Raw genomic sequence first — 23,900 nt, forward strand, 5'->3', positions numbered from 1 at the left:
ATATGTACCCACACTATCAAAAGGATATTGCACAAATAGAGAGTGTACAAAGGTCCTTTACAGCTAGAATAGAAGAAGTTAAGGACCTAGACTACTGGGAAAGACTACAATCCTTAAAATTATATAGTCTAGAAAGGAGAAGAGAACGTACATGATAATTCAGGCATGGAAACAGATAGAAGGAATAGCAGAAAATATCATGGAACTAAAAATATCAGAAAGAGCAAGCAGAGGTAGATTAATAGTGCCCAAAACTATACCAGGAAAAATAAGGAAAGCACACAGGACATTAATCCACTACGCACCAGCATCGATAATGCAGCGTCTATTCAATGCGTTGCCAGCTCATCTGAGGAATATATCAGGAGTGAGCGTAGATGTGTTTAAGAATAAGCTCGACAAATATCTAAATGCATCCCAGACCATCAAGATTGGAAGATGCAAAATATACCGGAAGATGTACTAGCAACTCTCTGGTAGACATTAGAGGCGCCTCACACTGAGGGACCTGGGGCAACCCGAACGAACTGTAAGGTCTGTAAGGTCTGTAAGGTCTCTCTCTCTCTCTCTCTCTCTCTCTCTCTTTCTCTCTCTCTCTCTCTTTCTCTCTCTCTCTCTCTCCTCTCTCTCTCTCTCTCTCTCTCTCGTTCGTCATTTAGTCGTGCTTAGTAGGTGTTTGATCACAGTGTTTTGGTATAATACCTTGAACTCCTCGGGGCGCTTATCTCTCTCTCTCTCTCTCTCTCTCTCTCTCTCTCTCTCTCTCTCTCTCTCTCTCGGTAATGCAGTAACAGGATTTTACGTCCACGTTTACGACACGTATACGGCTCTATAAAACCTCGTAACTTGGTTAGGAATCGTACGTGCACTTGGCCGTAATTCATTCTGGTTTCTGTTACGTAATCTTCGCCCTTACTTCTCTTTTAAGTTGGTTTTAATAGTAATTTGAAGTATTTCAAATTACACATATTTTTTAAAATTTGTATTTTCGTCTAGGCATTTCAGTCTTAGCAATTCGCTATGTTTGTAATCCAATAACCTTGCGCTTAGTCATTTTGTTTTATGAATGTCCTCCCCGTCCATTACAGCCTATTTAGCAGTTCGTTGTGTTTGTGATTAAATACGCGCAGTCATTTGTTTTTATCTATCTGCGCAATGCAGTCTTTGCAACAAGTTGTAAGTGAATTAGAGGTCATAGTTCAGTGTCTCACTTATATATGTGTCTTGTTATTCATGTATTATGGTATTCTTGTTCGTCACCTTCCATTCTCTTGAGTTTATTTATTCCCTTTATTTATTTATTTATTTATTTATTTATCTATCTATCTATCTATCTATCTATTTGTTCGTCACCTTCCTTCATTCTCGTGAAGTTTTTAATTCCCTTTATTTATTTATTTATTTATTTATTTATTTATTTATTATTTTTGTCTTTAGGAGCCCTGTGGTTGTGGTAGGGCCCGATCTCATATTTCTCTACTGGGTCGAGATTCGTTGAAATTCGAACCCCATTTCGAACCGTCCCTTCTAGGGGCGATGCCCAAGTACTCTTTTTAGAGAGACCTTGGCCATACCCAGCTCTGATGGGCACTAATAGCTTTTTTTTGTGTAGCTATTATATTGCTTTGACTATTACTATTGCTTTGTGGTCAGTGGAGTTGCTTTTTGATGCTGCTTTTTGTTCTGTATTTGTAAGCTTGTTGCTGCTTTTGTTTTTAGATTTCCCCTGCTTTTATTTTCAGATTGTCGCTTCTTTTATTTTCAGATTGTCGCTGCTTTTGTTTTCAGATTGTAACTGCTTTTAAGTTTTAAGTGTTTCTTATCTTGTTTTTAGATTGTAGCTACTTTTATTTTCATATTGTGTCGCTGCTTTATTGTTTTCAGATTTTTGCTGCTTTTATTTCCAGATTGTCGCTGCTTTTATTTTCCGATTTTTGCTTCTTTTATTTTCAGATTGTTGCTGTTTCTGTTTTCAGATTGTTGCTGCTTTTATTGTCAAATTGTTGCTGCTTATATTTTCAGATTTTCGCTGCTTTTTTTGTTTTCAGAATGTCGCTGCTTTTAGTTTTTAAGAGTATTTCTGCGTTTATTTCCAAGCAAATGACAGCTTAGAACCAGTTTACCTCCAGAGACTCGCACGACAGAAATGGAAGAGCCGGTCACCCATCCAGGATATTAACCGTCATCGATACGTTGCTTTAGGCCTCTTGATTCGATGTCTTTTGGACGATAAAGGCAATCGGAGACAAGAGGATTATTAATCCGCCAGACAGACAGACTCTCTCTCTCTCTCTCTCTCTCTCTCTCTCTCTCTCTCTCTCTCTCTCTCTCTCTCTCTCTCTTTTATATCCTTCTGGAAGGCTAGTACTCTCCTTCACACAAGCTCACATTTTCGTCTGAAAGGACGCTCTCTCTCTCTCTCTCTCTCTCTCTCTCTCTCTCTCTCTCTCTCTCTCTCTCAGTGGCCGCAAGCTGGAGTGAGGTCCAGCTACCACCAGTTGACCTTGAGCATCGCCTTATACAGGTGACCACACATATACACACACCTGCTTCGGCAGTGGGTCTTCAAGTGACGACGGACAACGCAGAAAAAATAATTATTTTTTGAATTTAAAAAAAAATCATAAAAAGGATGTTTTTTTCCCTTTTGCCTTAGAAAACGCAGAAACAATTATTTTTTGAATAAAAAAAATCATAGAAGCGATACTTTTTTCCCTTTTGCCTGAGACAACGCAGAAAAAAAAAAGATTTTTTGAATAAAAAAAATCATAGAAACAATACTTTTTTACCTTTTGCCTTAGACAACACAGAAAAAAAAATGTATTAAAAAAATCATAGAAACGATATATACTTTTTTCTCTTTTGCCTGAGACAACACAGGAAAAAAAATGAATTTTTGAATAAAAAAATTATAGAAACAATACTTTTTTTCTCTTTTGCCTGAGACAACACAGGAAAAAAGTGTTTAATAAAAAAATAGTAACGATGCTTTTTTTTTTTTTTTACCCCTTCGCCTTTTGCCCCAAAATAACTCGGAAGGAAGGCAATTGCTTCGGCCTGCCTGGCAAAGCAGATGGTTTTGACTTATGCTTGCGTTTTGTTCAAGAAGTGATAAAATGGACGCCTGATTAGTGTACGGGCGTCTCTGGGACGTGGGAATGTTATATTCTTTTTTTCGGCGTTTGAGTCCTTAAATAAAAGCAAGCAAGTGTTGTACATCTCTGCATTCCTAAGAGGGATATTTGAGAGAGAGAGAGAGAGAGAGAGAGAGAGAGATCTCCCAGACTATAGCCTCCCGAACCTTTTTCCAAGAATTAACATTTCTGAAATGCACTCAGCGTCAGATCCCCGGTTACCTCTGTGCTGAGAGAGAGAGAGAGAGAGAGAGAGAGAGAGAGAGAGAGAGAGAGAGAGAGTAATGTGCAGCATTTATTAGCATCCAGCGTTGCTCGTCGTTGGAAACATAATAGTTTCGTGAAATATTTCATCCAGCTTAAGTTTCTTTACTAAACCTTAGCCAGTACAAAACATACAGAACCAGTCATATCCAGAAGACTGAGAAAGTGCCCATAGGGTATATATACCCACTAGGGAACGAGAATTATCTGCTGAGACCGCAGCCGTCCTCTAATGCCTCGTGGTTCCCCCTCCCCTCTGAAGGCCCATCTTTCCCCCCCCCCCTCCCAACACTTCGTTCCAACACCCCCCCCCCCCCCAACCACACCACACCAAACACAGCGTTTAGCGTAATCCTGTTAAAATGACGCATTATTTGTGTTTTTTTATTATTTTTTTTTACTTCACTTTTTCCTGTAAAACCCTGCCGACCTCTGGAGTTCCGTCTCTCCTGGGGTGTAAGTTGCAATCCCTTTAATAATGTGTCTATATAAATGTATATATTATATGTATAAAGACAAAATCCACGAAGGAAAGAAAAATATGTATTTCTGCAAAGGCCTTTCGACATCTCGTCCTTAACGCAGCTAAATAAAGGACAAGAAGTCGACAGGCCTTAGAGAAATCAATCGTTTCTCTGTTCTTCGTGGTTTTTGTCTTTATTTATATAATATCCATCACCTCTTATATTTTCTTGATTCAGTTATACACACACATATATGTATATATAAATATATATGTTATATATGTGTGTGTGCTGGTTTTGTCCGTAACGATTCTATAATTTAACACGAACCAAAGCAAGATTGGATACTCAGCAATCTGCCCAGTTTAGAGAGGATGCCATTCTCTTCCTACTGAATTCAGTGTTGGATAACTCTGTTGTACGTCGTTGAGGCCAATGTGATAATCCTCTATTACACATTCAAATCTAAATGAAAACTTGACTCCATATAGTATAGTATGTATATAGATCTATTATGTATTCTTGTCATTGCTGTGAATGACGTAAGTTCCTGTTATGTATTTTATGTATGATTGATTAACAAGAGTTTTTGTGTCACTGAATTGCTATCGATAGATCGTAGGGATACGTACTCTCTCTCTCTCTCTCTCTCTCTCTCTCTCTCTCTCTCTCTCTCTCTCTCTCTCTCTCAAGTAGGTTTAACTTCTTCGTAATTTCGCTTCTAATGCAGTCATGATTTTTCCATTTATTTTGCATTTTTCTATTTCCTCAATTTGTGTCATTATTTGATATTTTTTTTATCTTTTCGTCAACTGTTTATCGTAATCACTCTGCCAGTTATATGTATACTTAAGATTTTATGTGTTCTTTATTTAATTCTCTTTGCAGTCTTTGTATTATGCTTAGTCCATTTCCTGACTCTTTATAGCATCTTTGAGTATCGGCCACATAAATATACCCATTCTGTTTTCATGAATCATTTACCATCATCTCTTCTCTGACATGTCTTTTTATTTACACTTCACCCCCCGCAGTATTTGTCTTTGTTCTAATGTCCTCTTCTTCTTCCTCTCTTTTGCAGGCGAACATGACGACCAGGAGGAACTGGGTCGGATGCTGCAGCTCATCCTGGGATGCGCCGTTAATTGCGAGAGCAAACAGCGTGAGTATCCCTAAATAGCGAGGGAGGAGCCGTTTCAAAGGTTGTAAATCCCATCTAATACTACTCCTACTACTACGTAACGTGTTGGCTCAGAGCCTGGGGAGCCGTTTCAGGGATAAATCCCGTATATTGATACTACTACTACTACTACTACTACTACCAAGACTCTTAGGGGGGTGTACGGATATTTTTTCTTGTTTTAATGAGCTTCCCTACGAGAAGGGGAGCCGTTTCAGAGACTTTTAATCCCAAATAATACTACCATTACTGTTCCTGAGAAGTGTGTACCAATTTATTTATTTATTTTTTGAGGGGAGGAAAATCACAGGAGAGATCAAAGAAAGATGTGGGCATAAGGTTCAGAATTTATGTTTTGAATTCTTAATTCAATATTTATTTTGAAATGTTATCAGAATAAAGTTAACAAATCAATTTTACCCAAAAAATTAAAGGCACTGCTGAGTTTCAACCTTTTAAGTTACTGAGTAAAATAGAAGGTTTTTTATTATATTTTTATAAAAATTTTTATAAGATTTTAATCATTGTTGTTCTCGAGAACCAATTGTATTTATTGATGACGTCAGTTCTCGAGTTATTGTCATGCAGAGAATGTGCTTGTGGTACTTTTGTCCGAAAATGGAGAGGTTACCTGCGTTACTTTCAACGTGAATGGAATGAATTTAGGAAACTGGCTGTGCTTTGTACAAGAAGCACGTACTTCATTTTTGGTGCATTCCTTTTACGTCAGGTGTTGACTCAAACTAGTTCAATATGAATATTTTATACATATATATATATATATATATATATATATATATATATATATATATATAAATATATATATATATATATGAGAGAGACAGAGACAGAGAGACAGAGAAACCAAAAGCTCTCATAATATTGATGTAGTACAGGACCAGATCTACAGGAGAGAGAGAGAGAGAGAGAGAGAGAGAGAGAGAGGAGAGAGCGAGAGAGAGAGAGAGAGAGAGAGACCAAAAGCTCTCATAATATTGATGTAGTACAGGACCTGATCTGCAGAAAGAGAGAGAGAGAGAGAGAGAGAGAGAGCAAAGTATCTTGAAAGCTCTTCAGACCTTTCATGTCTGAGTGACAGATGCTGGGAATGTGGGGAATATGGTTGGAAATTCTCTGGGTGTTGCTTAGGCGAAAGAGCACCATTCAGATTACTGATAGGTTTTGAATTGGAGTCAGTGTTAGACAGTAGTGACTCTTGAAATAAAAAGACAGTCGGAATATAAAAATTTTTACATCTTGAACTGAAGGAAACTGGAACATTGAGTATTCCATTTCTTCATTTTGGGACGAGTATGAATGTCGCGTAAATATGTTTGTAGTTCAAATGATCATATTTACAACCTGTAGGTTAAGTCTATTATATAAGTATATGCTGGTAGGTTATAGTCTCTCTCTCTCTCTCTCTCTCTCTCTCTCTCTCTCTCTCTCTCTCTCTCTCTCTCTCTCTCTCTCTCTCTCTCTCTCTCCTGTAGATCATGTCCTATTTGTATGAGTATGCTGATTCTCTCCTCTCTCTCTCTCTCTCTCTCACCTGTAGATCAGGTCCTGTCTGTGTATGAGTATGCTGATAGCTCTCTCTCTCTCTCTCTCTCTCTCTCTCTCTCTCTCTCTCTCTCTCTCTCTCTCTGTAGATCATGTCTATGCTATGAGTGCTGATTCTCTCTCTCTCTCTCTTCTCTCTCTACCTGTAGTCTCTCTGTGTATGATATGCTGATGCTCTCTCTCTCTCTCTCTCTTCTCTCTCTCTCTCTCTCTCTCTCTCTCTCTCTCTCTCTCTCTCTCTCTCTCTCTGAATTAATGGGCCATTTTATTCCAACCCACTACAAGCCCTTTCCCTACCCCCTCAGAATACATCGAAGCCATCATGAACATGGAGGAGATGGTGCAGAAGGTGATCATGGAGGCAATCCAGGAGTTGATGCTGCGAGAGAGTTCCCCAGGCATCCTGGGGCCTGACACCGAGGGGCGTCTCGAGCTGGGCCCCGCCTCCTTCCACCCGCAGCTGAAGACCGTCCTCGAACAGCTGGAAACGGCCACGCAGTCCAGGGACGAAGCTGTCCAGAGGTGCCATGAGCTGGAACAGCAGGTGAGGAGAAAATCCGATGCAGACACCACCCTGGATGGAAAGTTACAATTTTGTACAAAGTGCTCCTGTTTGCCATCCCTAATTCAAATTTTGTTTTGCATGCCTATTCTATACATACAGTACTGTATGCACAGTATATTGTGTTTTAGGGTGAAAAAATGTACAGTGGGGTAGTGTCTATGTACACACACATATATAGGCCAACTCTCTGAAAGCCCTCCGGGGATGACGTTGCCACCCCCATACCCTAATTCTCCGGCTCACTTGAAAATCAAAGCAGGCCTGATGTTACGTGTTGTGTCACCACCTGGGGTTATGATGTTCTAGGTGGTTTCTGAGGAACAGGTAGTCTCTATTAACCGGAGGACCTTTCCCCTATCATTCAATTTTGGGGAGAATTGGGAGAAATTGGTCAAGGTGAAGGTTTCAGGGTCTTTTTGAGCTTTCAGCACTTCCTAGCTAGATGCAGATTCGTAATATTTGGTTACAGATTACAGGCCAAGAATATGAAAACTGAAATGAAAATTCTAAATGTGAATGGCTTTTTAAATTGACAAAAATGTGCAACTTTAACTTTGACAAACATCAAACCTGGTAAACTCAATAAAAATGGAATTACCAGTATACAGGCAGTCCCCGGCTTACGAATGGTTCGGCTTACGACGTTGTGAGGTTACAACGCTTTTCAATTATATTCATCATAAATTATTTCCAGGTTTACGACACATGTTCCAGGGTTACAACCAGTGCCGGCTCGTGGCTATCATTCCGGGGGTGCTGTTACTTAATTTCTTTTTTAGATTCCTTCATATTAACTGCATAAATGCATGCATTATATATATATATATATATATATATATATATATATGATATATATATATAGATATATATATATATATATATATATATATATATATATAATGCGTGTGTTTATGCAGTTATATATGAAGGGATCTAAAAAAGAAATTAAGTAACAGCACCCCTGTGAATTATAGCCACGAGCCACCACTGGTTACAACGCTTATGACGCCGACCTGAGGGAAGAAATATTACTCCAAAAATGCAAAATAATCAATATTTGAAAGTTTTTTTTATGAAAAATGTAATAAAGATGCAGTTTATACAATTTTTAATACACCCAAAGCATTAAATGTAAGGTTTTCTTGGGATTTTTGACAATGTTCTGGCTTATGGCAATTTTCGGCTTACAACGCATCTCAAGAACGGAACCCCCGTCGTAAGCCGGTTAGTATTGCCTGTATACTGACTGGTAATTCCATTTTTATTGAGTTTACCAGATTTGATGTTTGCCAAAGTTAAAGTTGCACATTTTTGTCAATTTAAAAAGCCTTTCACATTAAGAATTTTAATTTCAGTTTTCATATTCTTGGCTTTGAATCTTTGACCTTTGAAAAACCTTAAGAAAGGAAAATAGTAATAATTCAACTGTAGTTTTGGAAAAAGTTTGTAGAAACTTTTTATGTTGAAATTTCTGGGATTTTAATTTTTATGTACTTTAATTTTACAGAATAAAACAGAAAGGACTCCATTGAATATAGAGAATTATTTCCGTCACATAAGAAAGCAAGGAGGTTTTATTACCATTTTGTTGTGCCAGGGGCAAGGTTTTTGTCTATACTGAGACAAAATGTATACAATATTCTTTAAAAGATGTATAACTACAGTTTACTGTGTTCCGCAGATCTCTGTGGTGTCGGAGGAGAAGACGGCACTGTCCACCGAAAACGAAAAGCTTTTGAACCGCCTGGATGCCTTGGAAACGGGGGTTGATCTTGGCGGTACGTCCACGCTACGATACAAGGATCTGAAGAAACAGATCGACAGCCTTCAGGATGAGCTGTATAAGCTCGAAACATGTAAGTCATTGGTTTGGCTTGATTGGAGGAAAATTCAGCGTTCAGATTTCATACCAAGTCGTTGGTGATTTTGGTCATAGTTTGCTTTTTAGAGGAGTCACCAATTGTTGATAATGGTTAATTGTTGTGATTGATAAAGCTGTGCAAAACACTCATAAATGTATGTGTATGTATGTATATGTGCCATATCCATACTTTCAACTGCCAAATCATAGGTGAACTCCACGTGCAGAAAACTAGCGTAGCACTAGTAACAAGCTCTAGTTTCCAGGATATTAAGGGGCTTCGCGTGTGTACCTCTATCACTCAGTTCGCCATTTTTAATGTCTTCCTCTCTCCCTTCACTTCATTGCTTTCAAGTGATTTACTTTCCACCAGCTTATGGTCATCCATTTTTTCCACATGACTGAACCATGTTAAAGCAATAAAGTCCATCTTTTCACTTGTGTTAACCCTTTTACTGCTTTATAACACATTCCTCATACTTTAAATTTTTTGTACTCCACAAGTGCTTATACTAGTTGTACTACACAAACACTTGTACCTTTTATTTTTCATCTACATTTAGCATCAAAACTTCACTTCCTTAAAGGAGAGATGGTTCACCAATCACTTCATGCATTCCAACTTTGGCTTCTTTGTCTCTTGACTCCAATTTTGCCTCTTGCCAACATCTTCAGACTTTCACTAGTCTGATTTTCTCTCCACAATTTTCACTCATCTTTATTTCATGAGGGGGTATCTGCCATTCCACACTCAATTCACACCCTATTATCTTTACCCACGACATAACTCCTATATTACCAATGGGTCCTTTCTTTAACTTTTGGTATTCTCTGTCAACAGATATTAAATAGCCATGGAGACAGAAAAGGAAACACACACACAATCTTGATGTAGACCTACTTTTACACCAAACTTGGCAATCTCCTGTTTACATATTCTGATACATACCTCATGATTGTTATGTAATTTGTATTTGCTCTCAAAAAAATTACTTTTACTGTATGTAGTAAAAATAGACATCCAGCTTCTGTAGTTTGTATTATGACATAGTGAGTAGATTGGAGCAAGATATAAAATCCACTGACATAATGTTATTCCTGGCAGCACGAGATGAGTATCGCACAAAGTTCGAGGTGCTGGAGAGGGAAAACCAGGAGATTCAGACTCGTAACGAGGAACTGCAGCAATTGGCTGATGAAGCGCGCTCTCTCAAGGATGAGGTAAGCTCTCTCTCTCTCTCTCTCTCTCTCTCTCTCTCTCTCTCTCTCTCTCTCTCTCTCTCTCTCTCTCTCTCTCTCTCTCTCTCTGACAGTATTCATTGAAGTAATGATTCCATTTTCAAATTTGTGAATTCCTTATGTAGTAAATCTATTAAGAAATGCATTTTCTCACAGTAATTTATTGTATGTAATGTGAGAAACTGATGATTCTCTCTCTCTCTCTCTCTCTCTCTCTTCTCTCTCTCTCTCTCTCTCTCTCTCTCTTTGACAGTATTCAATGAAGTAATGATTCCATTTTCAGATTAATGAATTCCTTATGTGGTAAATCTATTAAGAAATGCATTTTCTCACAATAATTTATTGTATGTAATGTGACAGACGGATGACTCTCTCTCAAAATAATGTGAATTATGTGAATGACATGCATTTTATTCCAGGTGGACGCTCTCCGTGAGATGAGCGAGCGGGCAGTAGTTTACGAGGGCACGATGGAAACTTACAAGAAGAAATTGGAGGAGTTGAGCGACCTGAAACGCCAGGTCAGAATCCTCGAGGAGAAGAACTCCGACTACATGCAGCACAACATGGAACTTGAAGAGGTAGGTTGCCTTTTTCCTTGACCTTAAAACCACAAAAGAATGTACAGCGCAGGCAATATGCTTGGTGTGGTGTGTATGGAAAGATAATCTTGTTTTTTTAATTTGGAAGGCTTATACAACTTTAAGCATCCATTTTACATTAAATCTTTCAAAAGAAATTTCATCATAGTTAGAATTTTCAAGATTTTTGTGATTGTCTATTTTCCAAAGATTTTTCCATTGGTAATACATCTTTTAAATGTACCAGTTACAGTAAGAAAAAGATATACGTATTATGGTTGTAGTTTTGCATGTTGAGCCATAAAGATGAAGGCTGTTCAAATTTACTTTGTTATACTCTGCATAGGAGGTAAAGAAGAGTGGCACTTGGAGACCTCAATTGGAACTCTACAAAAAGCAAGTTGCAGAGCTTCACCAGAAATTAGCTGAAGAGGCGAAGAAAACAGATCGTCAAATATTTGAAAACAAAAAATTAGCCGAGAAGATGGAAGCCATAATTCAGGAGAAGGATGTGAGTTAAGGTTTTTAGATTACTTTGTGTATAATGCACTTGACTAAAATACTATGCCCCTTTGTGCCTAAGTCAAGAACAACTTCACTGGTTGTGTTTTTGTTCCAGAGACTAACATTGGAACGTGACGGTCTCAAAGAAAACATTGAGGAACTGCGGTGCCATGTTTCGACCTTGACATCCGATACCACCTCCAGGCCTCCTTCCGATCTCTCTGATGTTGATTTGTTGGAAATTGTTCCTCATGAGATCAGGTATTTAGTAGTTTTATCTAGTCACAGGATTTTTGTTTGACTAACTTCTCGAAGAACTTTTCAAAATTTCAGCGGCTCATTGTACTGCTTTTGTGCATGTATATGTAAAAAAATTTCCTTTTTTAATGAGTAAATCATTTAAATTTCAGACAAAAATTGATTAGACTGCAGCATGAGAATACTTTACTGAAGCAACGTGCAGGAGAAGGGGATAGTAGTGAACAGTTACCCGTCCTTCAAACATTGGTGTCTGACCTTCAGGAACGACAGACCTCGCTCACTCAGGAAAACAGGTGGGATTGCAAAGGAGATTTTAGCCGACACATTCCCAGTCCAGGGGGATGGTCACCGAATCCAAGCACCATCCCTGGTTTTTCCTTTTGTGTTGACCCTAGTAGAAAGAGAAGAATGTTTAAGAAAAATCTTAAGTGGGCTAGTGAGTCAGATTTACTTATTTTTAGACAACCTAAAGGTTTGCTTTCTACCAATTTCTTGTCTTCTACCTTACCATTACAACAACCAAGATCTCTGCCCCCTTTGCCTGTCAGTTCAGCCTCTTTTGCCACTCAGACTTCAAAGGAAAGTCCTATAGTCATACGACACATTCACGAGTTTAAATTGTCTCCGTCCCCTACGAATGAAGATAGCGGATGCTGCCGCACTTCACCCAGCAGTTGTGAAGGCTGTGATGATAATGGTTGTGTGGAAGATCACTCACCAGACTATGTTGGGACCTTGGATTCCGGCGTCTCTGGAGTTTTTTCCAATACTTTAGAATCTGGGCTGTCGGGAGTGTACCGCTGCCTCAGCCCAGTGATTCCTTCTATAGTAGAAGAGTGCACCACTCATCATATGAGTGATATTATTCCAGCTTTAGGTGGTCAGAGAAGTAACTCACCCCCTGTAATGCATCATTCACACCCAGCGCACACTTCTTGTCTCCATTGCTGTTTCCAGAATAGTTCTCAGGATATGAGCAAAGAGATGGGGAGCTGTGGAGGACCAAATGTCCGTGTGTCGTCTCCATGTCCACCCAGACCTCACACAGTGTGTTCGTACAGTCCTCCTTATAAATATAATCATACAACTTCTTTATCGACGACACCCATTCCAAGCATTCACGTATCCCCGTCTCTTTCTCCCCTTCCCAACTCCCCAAATGTTTCTCTTGCATTCTGCCTCCCATCAACGGTTGTGGAAGTGTCGACCATACAGGCCAGCCCTGGAGTGCTGAGCTGTAGTAAGACCCCGGAGAGCTTAATGACTATGTGTTCATTGCCACCTGCGTCTGCAACCTCCCTCACTTCTCTCACATATGTAACGAGTCCAACTTCTGCTTCTCTGTCTCAAGCTCGAAAGACTTGCCCAGCATATTCTCGACCATTGATTCCACCAGATTCCCCTACCCCGCATAACTCGCCACGCCTTCCTAATAGCATAAACGCCACTCGTAGCAGAGCTACCAAGTCTCCGCCCTTTGTTAATGCCCTGGTAACAGAAACAGTTCCAGACCCAGTAGACTTGCCTGTTACAAAGACAGTCCTCGTCAATAATTCAGTTAGCAGTAGTAAGGATTTTACAAAGCTAGAAAAGGCTCCACCAAACCAAGAAAAGAGTAGTCTTGTGGATGTCACCACAATAAGTTCCCCTACTACTGATAAAATACCTGAGCAGAATAGTAAGGTTCAAAAGGAGAGCAACTCATCTAACCCTGCCAATACATCTGTTCCAATCTCAGGTAGAACTAAGTTAGAGCCACATAAACCTCTGCATCTCAACATGAAGTTACCTGCTATGCTTAGGAAGACGTATGTTCAGGATAGCGAGAAAAAAGATGACCCCGCAAAAGTAGTACCATCACCTTTGCTTTTGCAACCTCCCCAGTCAACACCAACAAAGTTTAGGAATGAGGAAAAGGTTCAACCTTTAACAAAGAATTCAAAGAACACAGATGAGAAAGGAGAGACTGGTGCAATAGGAACTGCTAATGTGTGTAATGGAAGTAGCATTAGTAAACCCCTCGTTAATGGTTATAAGAGTGATGTACCATATTCTCAATATCCTCGCAAGTACAGTCCATTATGGAGAGCAAACACTCCCTTGCTTTCATCAGCTTCAAATACCAGTAATCCCTCTAACAATAATTCCTCTCTAACTAATGGTATATATCCCTCTAGTAGTTTATCACTTTCCAATTATACGTATTCCATTAGCAATGCCTCCTCTCCTGCTTCTTTTTCTCCCATTGTTAATAAGGATGATTACACGCAGAAAAGCAGCAAGAAGAGCTCTCCAATTATTTCAAAGAATGGGAAAGAAAATTCTTTGCAATCAAAGGGTAACAATCATGTCAAATTCAGAGATCCAGTTGTGAGTGAAGCATTTCAGAGAAGTCAAGACCCTGTTCCAAGCCATTATTCCCCAGCCTCACCAAGAGAGCGTATGTTATCACCTACACCTAAAGTTCCTTTGAATAAGAGTGAATCACCTGCCAATGCAAAAAAGAACCAGAATGGAGTCACTCTCATGAGTGACACACTCTTCACCCACTTTGTTGTTACCAATTCACTACCTGGTAGATTAGAAAGAGATGTTGCTTCTGCTACGGACACTGATACAGATTTGGAAACTCTTGAACGTAGACTAACGTTGGGTATGTATGCCGCTCCCCTTGTTAGCTCAGAATCATGTACATCATTTAGTCCTGATGATGGAGATGAAGATCCATCTGCAACAGAATATTGCACAGACACTGAGGAGTATAATCCTCATCAGTATAAAGCATTTTCTGAAGAAAATAGTTCTGCCAGTTGCGGTACCCAGGCATTACTGTTGAGTAAGGCACGCAATAAGAGACGCAATCCAAAATTCCTGAATGTCAAAGGGCTTGATGCTGCAGCTCTTGTCAACACATATAGCTTTTTTCGGAAACAAAGCAAAACAAAGAAACAAAGAAAGAATTCATTCAAGGAGCTAACACCAACTTCAGTTAATGGTGGTGCTATTGTTAAACCAAAAAATAAAACTGCAAAACACATGGTAGCAGAAACCTTTAATGCTATGTTTACATTGTGCACCCCGTGATCTGTACAAGGTATAGAAGTGATAATACCACTTTACTATTACATTCTGTTATGGAGCATAGATTTCCTTTAAAAGGAAAGTATGCTTCCCTCTAGCAAATAATAATAATTTTTCAAAACTTAAATTTAAATTATTATGTAAGCTGAACAAATATGGAAGTTATCTCCACAAATTGTTTTTCAGTTTTGTGGCATTGACATGTGGCTGCTTTTTTTTTTTTTTAAGAAATCTTCCTAAATGCTTCTCCATTTTCTTTTTCTCTAGTCAGACTATTTATTCTTCTCGATAGCAGCTCTTACAGTTGTTGAAGTAATAGCCATTTCCTTTATCTGATAACTTATGCATTATTTAGTGAATCATGAAACTTTAAACGCATTTAGTAAGCCTAGCTTACTAGCGCCCACAAAGCTAGTCATAAATGGTGTGTTTTAACCCCTGAGCCATTTGGTGCTCATGTGCATTTAATTAGTAAGTATGTAAAGCTTCAGGACTGTGCCAAACATAGGTTAACTGTTCTGCTTGTTTTGCACCTGAGGTATAATAAGTACTTAAGGAAGCATCATTCAAATATGCCCTTCAAGGGAACTTACTTCTGCAAGAATTGCACCTCGTGTTCATTTTGTGATGCGACATCATATCTTTAGTATTTACATTGCAACTTGTGAGAGATGGAAGAACTCTTTCAGTTGCCACTAACTTAACTAATTTTACTTGTGTTGTAAGTCAGATTTAATGTCCTGTATCATGGAACTTACAAATGGAAAGCCAAGTGAAGTGAGTTCAGTGGGGTTTTTTTATAAGTATGTAGTAAACAGAAGGTTTTCTTATCGAAATCTATTCTCCGTATTCTCCGTAAGCCATTGTTGTAATTATTGTATTCCCCTAAACTTTTGCTGTGCAAAATTATTCCATAATTACTGAACAAATCTTCCTAAAATGACTATTCATTAGAGCCATTTTTATGAATAAGTGTAAATGTTCAGTGCAAGTAAGTTCTTTTGAAATTTGTATGATGTCACTGATGCAATACTTTGGCCTCAATTTAGGTGTGTATAGCTTTGCAGGATGTAATCGTTAGTGATAAGAGTAGTTTTTGTGCAATTATACATAGACCTCTCAGCTTTGAATGAGCTTGTCACATAGTGCTTTCAGTACAGTTGCAATGTACATCATTGATTGTTCAGTGTATTAAGTTTATGCTTTTCAGTTTCTCATTAACAAATGGTTGATAATGTATTATCAATGATATATATATGACTGTTATTCTAAGGTACAGTGATGTGTCTTAATCGTATCTTGGTTGTATAATCAGTTCACTCATTTTTCTTCGTAAAATTGCTTTGATTCAGTGAGCATTTGAGTATGTTGCTCAGCTCCAGATATTCAAGTCACTAACTTATATTTAAAAATACTTAACAATTTGCCATCCTTGTTTGTGCATGCAGTGATTATTGATTTCTAGGCAAATGACCCTGTTTGATAATGATGGATGCACAAGCTAGTAAATTCAAAAATTTTTATAGTCTTTTAAATTAACTACTAATAGTCAATTCAAGACACATTGTCCGTATAAATATTGTACAGGTACAGTAGTTCATACAATAGGTTTTAGTTATTTGCACATTGTCAATTCACCCTCGTTGATCTCACTCCATTTTTACTAAACTATTTAATCAGGTACATTCATATATTTCAAGTTTGAATTTGTTTCCATTAAGCACAAACCGATGTAAAAATTAGAAGCTATAAAATACTTTGAATACCAATTAACGCAGACATATAGAGAGCCGGAATTTGATTTTCACTATAGCATTCTTTACTTCAGATTATTACGTGGAAGTAACTAAAACCTGTTTGTTGCAAATGAAAATTTTTATTTTGCTGTCGCTAATTTTTTTTTTTACCGTTATTTTTGTACTATTGAAGTAATAGTTTATTTGGTCAAATTTGGCTCTCTCCTTTGAAGTTCATTGTCAGCTATAGCACATTGGCTGTTCCCTCATTCCAAGATTTTTCATTTAAGAAATAGGTAAGTCGCTAGGAAAAAATAATTTAGCACTGTTTTCGGTGAATTATTGGTAGACTGTGATAATTGTAATACCGTAACAATGAACTCTTTTAATAGTTAAGAGTCATGTTTGCTCAAGAAATAATCCTTGCAATGAGTACCTTGAGTGATATCCGATGAGAATTAGGCAAGAATGTTAGAATTCAGTGTACAGTATTTCCAGAAAAATGTAGCTTTAGTATAGTATAGCTTTCATTAGGTTTTGTAAATTATCTTCGTATAATCATCGTGTATTTATGACTCTCGATATTGGATGAGTAATGCTCTGATGTAAAAAGACACAGTGAAGGATCATAAAATGCTACAAATTCATTTTATCGTGAATGGTCACAAAGTGCTACCATGATGATGTGGGCTTCAAAGAAGAGAGGGTAATCATGATTTTTGTTTTCATCGGTACCATGCTTTTAATTAAGAGACAATTGTGTGCTTTTGATATTTTTATCATTTTGTGTTTGCATGACTTTCAGTTACCGCATGTGAACTGCAAACTACCCCTTACTTTATCTACCAGCACTTTTATTAATTATGTTAATTTATATTCCTGTACCTATTTTCAAATCATATTTTAATCTTTATTCATATAATCTTGTCCCACTGAAAAGTTTTAAAAATTTAACATATATAACTTAAATTCGTATCATAACTAGATTGAGGGCTCTTGAGGAATCATTTTCAGCAGTTAGAGACTGTCATTAGAATGAGGTAGATAAAACAGTGATATTCCTGTCAGTGCAAATAATCTATTTAGTTTCTTTAATTAAAAGTGTGGTTTTATTAGTAACAATTCATTGTATGCTATGCAGTGCCGAACTCTCGTACCGCTTATGGTATTTTGCCGTATGTTTTTCAAATCTTATTGTCCAAATTTTTGTTTGTAATCAGCTTTTGTTTTTGAAAAGATCTTGATCTGAAAACCACCTTAAAGTGTTCAGCAAGATTTTCCTTTTAACTTCGCTGTTGTGCACTTTGCTTTGTCGTGTTCACATTTCATGGCTAATGTGCCAGGGTGAAGGAAGTTGTTGTATTTTGATTTGGTCCCCACACACGATTTTTTGTTCTGCACCTGGAATTTACAGTTGAAGCACAGTATACTGAGATTGTTCGTAGAATGTAAACGAAGGGAAATTCGTCTTGTGGTACACACAGTAATGCGGGAAGCAGCACAACAAGCCCTAGCAATCCTTTCCCTCCCTGTTTCTCTTCTCCTGTGGCAGCAGCCTCTGTTTTCCTTTGAAGAAAGCAGAGTCTTTGCTCCTCTAAATTATTGCGGTAGATGTGAGGGGTCAGTATGTGGTATACCCAACTGCTGAGTATGCATCAATTTTACATTTTTTATTTTACATATACATATATATAAAAATATATTATTTTAAGTCTCACTCATAACAAATGTATAAATTCCCTAAATACAATTAGATATGTGAATAATTTTAAGTTGTTTTATTTCCTGAACACCCTATATATACCCTGTTATATATATATACGTACTACATCATATATCTTTGGGGTTGCTTGGGCTTGTTGCTTGGTGGTAGTGGGTACCTTTGTTAACGTCTGTTTGTGTGTGTTTGTGTTTTGTTCTGCTTATGTTACTGTTCTTGCTTTGTGATGCTACTAACAATTTATTACGCGCTCTCAGTGTGCTGTGGGAAACATGATACAGTACACAGTATGTATTATGTTGAAGTCTTATAGTGTGCTGATTGTTATTGTTATTAGAATATTTTAGATGGAAAGCCTGCGCTGTACAGCATTTCATATAGTATTTGTTATTTACTGTTATTCTTATTGTATTTATGCATTTGTCAGTTCATCATATTGGTGCTTTTATTTTTTTTTATATTATATTTGGAAATGTATGCAGTTCTTGTTCATTAACTCAGAACTGCTTTCTTTCTTTATATTTTCTTTGCTCTTGAAAGAAACTTTGAATATCAAACCATCCTTGTCTCAATAATACTGTATTTTGTAATGTTTAAACTAAGTTCTGAAAGAAAATGGGATGGTTGCTTATCTTAGATGCTTCTTAATGGTGATGGGCAGCATAGTGACTGTTATATGCTATAAAGAGGCTGTATGTTGAAGGAGTTACGTTCTTTGTCTATTTTATGAATGTAATTTTAAAAACTGTGGTCTGAAGACTTCTATGATGCTCTCTTTGTTCTCACACACTGTATAAGTTTCTCTATGTTTAAAGCGACAGCTGTTGCTCATGAAAGATCACAGTACACAGCCTTTGGCCATTTAAAATATGATATTGCAGTTGATTTGTTACAGTATTTTGACTTTTAAAAGTGAAATGCTTGGTATCTTTATTCTTTTTAAATGAAAGTAAGGTCATGTTTGTCTTGAGGTATCGATAAATGTAGTAGTGTTGGTACAGTACGTATGTACTTTGAATTTTTTTATTTTGTGGATATGCCAAATATACTGTCAAATATATTATGATACAATGAACAGTGTGATACCCAAGTCAAGTATCATATAAAGTACTTTCACTCTGAAATATTAAATATTGACCACAGTGTAAGTGGAAGGTGGAAGTGCAACAGATATTCCTCCGTTTTGCACTTGCATTTATTGAGTAAGCAAGAATAAGTAATTCATGCCCTTAGCAGGACAGCTAGACTTTGAAACAGTCGTTACAAGTAATGTGTACAGTATATTGTGAAACCAATGTAACTAGTTTTGAAATTTGTCTGCCACAAGTTTAAATTGAATCCACAGCCATTATTGTCCACCATGTTATGTTAATGATGCTGATGTGTACATCAACTTCAACCTTCCATCAGAGAATTAAAATGCCATTTATAGGACTGAACAAGTTGAGAAGGCAGAGTTTTTTCATGTGTCTGAATCTCTGTTATTGTCCATTTATTTTGTTAGTTCCTGCTGTGCATGTTAACCCTCTTACGCCGAAGGGATATAATAAAAATTGTCTCCGTATGCCGGGGGGTCTCGGAATGAGCGCGGAAGCGGAAAAAATATTTTTTTCAAAAAATCACAGCGCGCTTAGTTTTCAAGATTAAGAGTTCATTTTTGGCTCCTTTTTTTGTCATTGCCTGAAGTTTAGTATGCAACCATCAGAAGTGAAAAAAATATCATTATCATATATAAATAATGCGATATATGATAGCGCAAAAACAAAATTTCATATATAATTGTATTCAAATCGCGCTGTGAGCAAAACGGTTAAAGCTAACGAGTTAATTTTTGTTGTTGTTGTATATAACACATTGTAAAACGATCAAAGCAACACAGAGAAGAAAATATTATCACATAATGATGCATGAATTCATAATGTGCGGATGTAAAAAAATGTTTTTTTCAAAAATTCACCATAAATCTAAATATTGTTCTACAGACTTCCAATTTGTTTCAAAATGAAGATAAATGATTGATTATTACTATACTGTAAGAGTTTTAGCTTACAATTGCAGTTTTCTACCGTTTCGGATGAGTTAAATTTGACTGAATGTCGAATTTTTTAAATATATTTTTGTTATATGCAAATATTTCGAAAAGGAGAAAAGCTACAACCTTCAATTATTTTTTTGTTGTATTTTACATGAAATTGCACACATTTTCATATATAAAACTCTATGAAACGCCTAATATGAAACGGAGCAAATATTACGAGAATGCGATGTACGCATTTCGGAGATTTGCGGCAGAGAATCCGCGCGCAGAGGGAAGGAAAGTTTTTGTTTTTAAATTCACCATAAATCTAAATATTGTGCTAGAGACTTCAAATTTGTTTCAAAATGAAGATAAATGACTGAATATTACTAGACTGTAAAAGTTTTAGCTTACAATTGAGCTTTATGACTATTTCGGTAGAGTCAAACTTGATCAAATGTGGTTTTTTTTCTATTTATCGTGATTTATATGCAAATATTTCGAAAATGAGAAAAGCTACAACCTTCAATCATTTTTTGTTGCATTCTACATGAAATTGTGCACATTTTCATATATAAAACTTTATGTAACGGCTAATTTAAAATGGTGCAAACATTATGACAATCGCACGAAAAAATTGATTGGAAGAGTTACCGCGCGGACGTAAGGAAAAAGTTTTTTTCATAAATTCACCATAAATCCAAATATTGTGCTAGAGACGTCCAATTTGTTGCAAAATGAAGGTAAATGACTGAATATTACTAGAATATATGAGTTTTTGCTTACAATTGCGTTTTTCGACCATTTCGGTAGAGTCAAAGTTGACCGAAGGTTGAAATTTTGGCACATCTTTATTTATATGAAAATATTTCAAAACTGATAAAAGCTACAATCATGAGTATTTTTTGTTGTATTCTACATGAAATTGCACACATTTTCATATATAATATTCCATGTAACGGCTAATTTAAAATGGTGCAAAATTTATTTCAAAGTGACGAAATAATTTCTGAGATGTGTCACTGATACTTTTTAGTGCGATTAGAAAGAAATTCGCGCCTGCGTAACGATTGTAAACAAAACAACGCCTTGATCCGTGAGCTCCCAGCATCCCCCAAGGCACGTGATTTTTCGCCTGGTAGGCCTATAAGTATTTTTCCGTGAATTTTAAACAAACTTTTGTATGTCGACGTACGATACGTCCAATCGGCACCCGACAGACAATTTATCTCGATGTATAATACGTCCAATCGGCATAAGAGGGTTAATAGTATTTTTTTTGGACAAGATCTTAAGTGGATATTAAAGAGAGGAGGTGAGGAAAGCTAATGATAAGTGAGGGGTGAATTTTATAACTTCTTTTCTGAGGTATTTACCCAACCTCACATGAGAGAAATACCTTACTGTCCCTTCTTTTTTTCTTTTTCAAGTGCTAATTCAACTACTGAGGGCCAATGGGCTTTTGTTTGTCCTAAGGACTAGGAGACATGATTTGTAGTGCTAGCTAATTTTAGTCTGCTTTAGCTGAGCCACAAACAGTGAAGTTTTCCATTGGAGGAAGAGGCTGTAGCATTTCACCTTGTCTTTCGTAATATGTACTAGATTTGTGCTTTTTGAAATAGTAAATTATGTTGGTCGTAAAATATGGTGCAATTCTATAACAGCATTGTCTCACAACCTCAAGTACTAGTTCCCTTGTTCTATAGATGGCACTAAAGGTTCTCCATAGCCCCAGTTACATTACTTTCTGCCATGCACTTTTCGTCATTATTTTTTAGTAGGGAGCCCTCCATCAACTATGTTTCATTGTAAATGATTGCTGGTTCAGTAGCATTAGCTTCATATTATTTCTCTTAAAGAGGCAGTCTATATGTTCCAAATTCCTCCTCACTAGGTTGAGTAACAAATTAGGGTGGTACTATTTTTCTTTTCCTATGAAGTTGCAAAGAATGACAAAACACAATGATAGGTAAATGCTACTTTATTTTTGTCGTCACTACCATGATTGAGCAAGTACAGTGTTTCCCCCTTATTCGCGGGGAATGCGTACCAGACCCCCGTGATTAGCTAGAATCCGCGAATAGTTGAAACCCTCATAAAAAACTCAAGAAAAAACTGCTAAAAATGTTTATAGTACCTGTTTTTTAATAGTTTTTTCACAAAATGTGCTCTTATGATAAAAGGAATTTGAGGATATTTTTCATGGAAAAATAGGTGAATTTTCCGCAAGTAAAGGGGGTGTATGTTCCAGAGAGAAATCCGTGAATATGTGAGTCCGCGAATCCAGAATGCACGAATACGGGGGTTCACTGTACCAGATTAGGGAGTTGGTTTTGGGAGTCCTTGTGTACATGCAGTGGGCCAAAAGGTGGAGGGTAATAAATATCACGCTCATACAGACACCTCATGAGGTTACTGACCTTGATTTGGTTAATTGCATGTTGCTCTGAGCTTGTTTTGCAGCATTATTATAATTTTAAAATCCTTGCTAACTGATAAACTCATACTAATTAATGAAAAGATGTTTTGAGCATTTTAGACTTTCCATTTCAGGAGTGTTATGATTTAAAAGTTTAAAGGTCTTTTTCTATATTAGAAAAACAATAGAATGATAGTTGAAGATATTATTATCTCTCGGGAACAGTGTATAAAAGAGCGCCACTAAGATGAACAGATCCGAGTGTTGGGCGTTAGGTGAAAAGATGACAGATACTGGGGATGGTCATCTTAAGACTGAATAACCATGAAAATATATTATCAGGTACATAATGATTTTTCACATTCAGAGACTAGGGCATGCTATGGGCCCAGTGGACCAAGAGGATTGAAGCTATGGGACTTTGAAGGGTAGGAATAGGTTCACCTTTAGTACCGTTGTGTTAGGATGAGTTGTAGAAAAAAAAAGGAGTACTACCAAAGAGAATGACTTTAGAAGATAAACTTATAAGGGTACTACAAATTCTTTAGAGATAAACTGAAAAAGGGTACTGTTGAAAAAAGTGACTGTAGAAGATAAATTTGTCAAGGGAGAAAGAAGTCGGAATGTAATATATTCTGTTTTGACAGACTGTTAGCCATATGAAGTTTGACTTTGCAACAAAGCCATACAACTTTTAAGGTAGTTAATCTCTTGGGTAAAGTGTCAAGTAAACTGTTGTCCTCATCATGGAGTCATTTCTTAGCACAAAGATGTCAGCTGATTATTTCCACAATGCAAGTAAATTTTGATCATTTTTTTTTGTATGGAAAATTGAAAACCAGTATGTATGAGATGTTTTATTACAAATGGTTTTTTACATGTCAGTGAGATTTATAGAGCAAAGACCTTCACAGCTGAAAATATGTTGGAATGGAAAGGGTAGTTCTCAGATCTTAATAAGGACTTCCCCAGTTTAAGTTTTCTCTTAAGGTAAAACTGACTGTATTTTATTTTATTTATAAAGAATATTTTAAAGTAATGTTAAGATATATTAATCAACAAGAATAACACACAAAAGTATAATCAGAATAGTGGCCTTGTGGTTCTTGTGTGGAAGGTATGATAGTGAACTGTGTATTGAATGTAATAGATGGTATCACAAGAGGTGCTGTGGATTACAAAATATGTATACATAGTGTCAAAGATTTTTGATGCCTGAAATCTATTACAAGAACAAATGGAGAAGAGAGGGCATTGAGAACCATGCATTGATAGCTGGACAGGTCTTCGGAAGAGGTGAAGCATTTCCGT

The 23,900-nt window shown here is 36.9% G+C and overlaps 2 protein-coding genes across 2 annotated transcripts in view; both read left to right on the forward strand.

Annotated features, from left to right (window-relative positions):
• LOC135223847 (protein Hook homolog 3-like) overlaps nucleotides 1-23,900 on the forward strand; it is a gene marked incomplete in the record, with an annotated part of 163,036 nt that overhangs the window by 123,875 nt on the left and 15,261 nt on the right. Inside the window, 8 exon segments of the mRNA XM_064262731.1 lie at nucleotides 4,944-5,024; nucleotides 6,911-7,149; nucleotides 8,852-9,026; nucleotides 10,137-10,252; nucleotides 10,690-10,851; nucleotides 11,198-11,362; nucleotides 11,471-11,616; nucleotides 11,766-11,909. Of these exon segments, the coding sequence (XP_064118801.1) occupies nucleotides 4,944-5,024; nucleotides 6,911-7,149; nucleotides 8,852-9,026; nucleotides 10,137-10,252; nucleotides 10,690-10,851; nucleotides 11,198-11,362; nucleotides 11,471-11,616; nucleotides 11,766-11,909 (1,228 nt within the window).
• Nucleotides 11,916-22,352, forward strand: LOC135223846 (mucin-2-like). Its single transcript, XM_064262730.1, has one exon. The coding sequence runs from the start codon at nucleotides 12,025-12,027 to the stop codon at nucleotides 14,698-14,700; it is 2,676 nt and encodes an 891-aa protein (XP_064118800.1). The 5' UTR covers nucleotides 11,916-12,024; the 3' UTR covers nucleotides 14,701-22,352.

The sequence above is a fragment of the Macrobrachium nipponense genome, chromosome 10 (assembly GCF_015104395.2).
Source record: "Macrobrachium nipponense isolate FS-2020 chromosome 10, ASM1510439v2, whole genome shotgun sequence".
Lineage (NCBI taxonomy): Eukaryota > Metazoa > Arthropoda > Malacostraca > Decapoda > Palaemonidae > Macrobrachium > Macrobrachium nipponense.

Coding starts and splice junctions, on each gene's coding strand:
- LOC135223846 (XM_064262730.1), top strand. CDS start 12,025: ATGTTTAAGAAAAATCTTAAGTGGGCTAGTGAGTCAGATTTACTTATT.